The 4,068-nt window shown below is 36.0% G+C and overlaps 1 protein-coding gene across 1 annotated transcript; it reads right to left on the reverse strand.

Moving 5' to 3' along the window:
- Positions 1-214: 214 nt before the first annotated feature.
- On the reverse strand, positions 215-1,962 carry LOC132629405 (uncharacterized). The gene is made up of 2 exons (XM_060345065.1): positions 1,761-1,962; positions 215-963 (listed from the first exon to the last, which is right to left on the reverse strand). Exon 2 carries the CDS (start codon positions 937-939, stop codon positions 514-516), a length of 426 nt encoding a protein of 141 aa, XP_060201048.1. The 5' UTR covers positions 940-963; positions 1,761-1,962; the 3' UTR covers positions 215-513.
- Positions 1,963-4,068: the final 2,106 nt, after the last annotated feature.

A 4,068-nucleotide genomic window follows, 5' to 3' on the forward strand; every position in this document is an offset into this window, starting at 1 on the left:
AATTCACAAGTTAATCATATCGAGGGTTAGAATCCCTCTCTTTCCATTGATGACTTGATTGTTTTTTCAAATTTCGAAATCCTTTGTTCTTATTCTTAGTTAAATGTGTCGAATAGACCAAATCCTAAGAAAGTTTGAAAATCAAGCAAGGAAAACTTTTTCTATTTAATTCTCTACGTTCAAGATTACGTCTGGGATCATTAGGAAACAAAGATGAAAAGAGAAACAAAGTATCACTACTGTGTAAACGAAGAGTTTGAGAGTAAGCAATATTACACAATCTCCAAGATGATTTATTTTGAAAAAAAAAAGAGAATATTGCATCATAAAACACTTCGAAAAAAATCTGAACTCAATAGACTACGTAGATCCAAATTATATCCAATCACATGATGAAATCACTAACTCCCTACTTAGGTGTTGATTACAGTCATTATGACTTTTGAGATCCTTTTTTCCTCAACTTAGGAAAACTGCAACCATCAAGAAAAGAGTTAAAAAGGAGAGGACCTGTCAGTAATTAGATTCCCCAACACTCAATGCATTCCACGAACAAGGAGAGATAACAGCCTCTGGCACATATATTTTTGAGTTACCCGGATCAGGCACCCAACGTATCTCGCTCATGTTTGGTGTCTCCACATAGGCCATGGTAAACTCTCCCACCTTTTCAGCCTTGCCTCGCCTACCTGCCCTTAGCAAAGAGTTATTGCGGTTAGTAGTGAAGATACCATTTTCTAACCGGATAATGTCCCCAGGCTCAAAAGCATCACACTCATCACCCCACATCTGAAAGTGAACTGCAGCTGTCTCATCCCCCACTAATGCCAAACACGCCTTTTGTTGCCCTTCCAAAGCTATCCTCCCTTTCTCCAAGACAATGAACTTTGTCTTTATATTGTTCGATGCAGCTGGTACAATGTCTTTCAAAGACTGCATCCTTTTGCACTAACAGCACAATATCTGCAACCGAAGATTTCGAAACTGCCTTAATAACCCCAGACACGATGAAAAACTAAAAAAGGTAAATTCTCCTGTGCTCTCTTTTTTCCCAATAAAGAAAAATGGTAGATGTAGTATTTATTTTATTTATCATTTTCTCTAACTATTTATAGGTCGTATTAGGTAAACTGTACTAATTGCATAATACATATAATCTCTTAGAAGGTATATCTGTTTGAATTTCACTATATCATATATGTTTTTCAGTTTAAAGAATATAACATAGCCCTTTCCATCTTTCGAGAATTTCGTTCTAAATCTAAAAGTAGTTGATATTATATAGAAAGGTAAATTCATCCTAGAAATCACTTTCCCATGTAATGTCCTATTCACAATTTGTTTTATAACCGTGGCGTCCGGGCCAACTTACTCGCATCTTTAAGAATGTATCTAGAAACTTATATTATCTCTTCTTTCTTAGACATCTCTGAATTTATACTAATCATTTCTTAACTTGGGTTAAACAGGAAAATTTTCAGATAGTTATGAAGCACCTAATGATCATGTTAAATAAAAGATCTCAATAATACATCTTAACTATAGCGCAAATTCACAAAGAACTCCGTATTTAGTTAGTACGCCTTAATATATCTTAACTTATAGCACAAATTCCACCTTCCAACGTCAATCCAAAGGTCTACAATTGGTAGAGTGTAACACAATCAAAACATGCCCAATAATTGAAATTACCTTTAGGAACAACATCTCAAAAGCCTAACCATATGAAGTAAGAATAATAAAGAAAAGTCATGGGTTACCTTGATTGGAGATGAGTACTTAGTTGAGCTTTCTTGATTTTGATGAAGCTTTTCAAGTTTACTGAAATAGAAAGGAGGAGCCCGCTTCGCTGCTACTCATAAGAAATCAAAGAAGACCCCTCAAGCTAAACTTTCTGACCTCTTCTCGTCCTTATTATGCTGCCAACCAAAGATAGAGAAATGACAAAAATGATTCCGTATGTTTGAGAGTAGTTTAAAACAATCCCTTAAATATCCATTAAAGGGTTTTGATAGTTTGTCGAGAGAATATTTACCGAACCCTGTCTGTTAGATTCAACGGAAATATCACAAAAAGATTTGAAATTAGAGGGAACTTTTATTTAGAGTTATAATTTTCGTTCTTTCTGTTGTTTTTTATTATTCTAGAGTTTGTTTACAGCTTTTTGGAGTATAATCTATATATAATCTTTTTAGTGTTTTACGTCGTTTTTGTGTTGCATATTTTAGGATTTGATGAAATTTTTGTTACACCTTGGAAAATCCCCTGTATATGTACAGTGAATAGGCTAACAAAGGACATAGCGTATGCGATGTTTTGATGAGTAAGAAATAGTATTTGATGACCCTCAACGAGATTTCAGAGGCATATAATGCAAGGAAAGAAAGTTGCCAAGGAAAGCGAACCCTATGTTGTGTATCGGATAAGAATTTCGAGCAACGAGCCTATGATGGCATAATGATGTCTTAGAGAAGAGTAATAACGCCCCTAAGATTGATATTGAGATGTTAAACAAGTGCCAAGAAGGTTCCATAAGGATCGGAGATCAAACGAGTCGACGAGAACGAAAACGGAACCACTGGGCATTATACGGCCCAACCTACGGACCGTATAAATTGTACCAGCCGTATGTTAGACCGTATAATTGGCCAAGGAGGGCACCAGCTACTGGACCAAACATACGGCCACAGATACGGTTCGTATAAATAGTACGGACCGTATGTTGGTTCGTATAACATGGTCGACCAGATTTTAAGTTTAAGTATAAGGATCCCTCTTTCATTCCATTTCATTTCATTTTCACTCCACACTTCAAGAAACATCTATAATACTCTCTAATACTCCTCCACAAGAGAATCAAAGGAAAACCAAGATCAACAACACCAAATCATGAAACAAAGTGTATGAAACCCAAGTGAAGGTCATCCAAATCAAGAAAACCCAAGGGAGGTGAAGTAGGGTTTCGGTGCTAGAGGAGAAACTCCACTCAAGACTTGTTCAACCATCATCTAAGGTAAGTTTCATGACTAAACCATGTTGTTTAAGGTATTGGAAGGTTATGATACTTGAATTGTAGAAAGACATAGGAAATGGGTCATTAATGAGTGAATAGTGTCATGTTTGGATGGTAGTTGGATTGAATCATAAATGTTGGGGTGTTATGATTATGAATACGTTATAAATGACATTTAGACCATGGAATAAGTGTGATACATGAGAAAACGCGATAGAAAGCTATAACCATAAATGTGGAGAAATTGAAGAGAAATGGTGGATTGTGGTCAATGTATAGGAATGATGATTGTTGATTGCAATATTGTGAATGTTGTTGTGAGCGTTTGGGAGTTGATATATAATATGGGAAAAGTAGTAGAAACAAAGGAAGTGTTGCCCAATTTTCCCTAGCTTTAGAAAGCCCGTTCTTATAATTGCTTAGCTAATGACGATATAAATTCTCTTGAAGGTAGAACGTGTGCATTAAAGGAGAACACGCAAGCGATAGCTTAGTTAAACGTCAAAGGTATGTAAGGTTTATCCCTTCTTTCAAAGGCATGAATCTTTCAAGTTTTCCATGATCCTCCTATATGATGGAACTTATGAGTTCTTAAATATACTAAATTACATACGAGCATGATAATGATGATAATGCGTTAAAGTATAGAGATTCGATAGTTCATGATATGATGATCCCATAACGCTGATGATGTCATTATTGTTAACACTCACCTTATGCACTATTTCCTTCAAGGTGAGGCAAAGTACTCATAAATGTTCATAATATAATCGGGGGCTTACGACCTTACGTCACCCCGACATAGCCATGGTTGTCTTCAAAGTCTAACATATGCTCCTAATGCTAAATGTGAAAGGATGTAAAGTCATGGTATGTTTATAAGATGATCAATAATGCTAACTTATAATATGCCTATGTTATGTATGAATATGCCAAGCTATGATAAGATTGTGATACGTTCATGAGATGTGTAATAGTGATGGGTAATGATTGATTTTGTGATGATGAGATTCCACCGTGCCTAGATGGCCGGGCATGTCACCGCTAAGGCGGGC

This window comes from Lycium barbarum, chromosome 2 (genome assembly GCF_019175385.1).
Source record: "Lycium barbarum isolate Lr01 chromosome 2, ASM1917538v2, whole genome shotgun sequence".
NCBI classification, from domain to species: Eukaryota; Viridiplantae; Streptophyta; class Magnoliopsida; order Solanales; family Solanaceae; genus Lycium; species Lycium barbarum.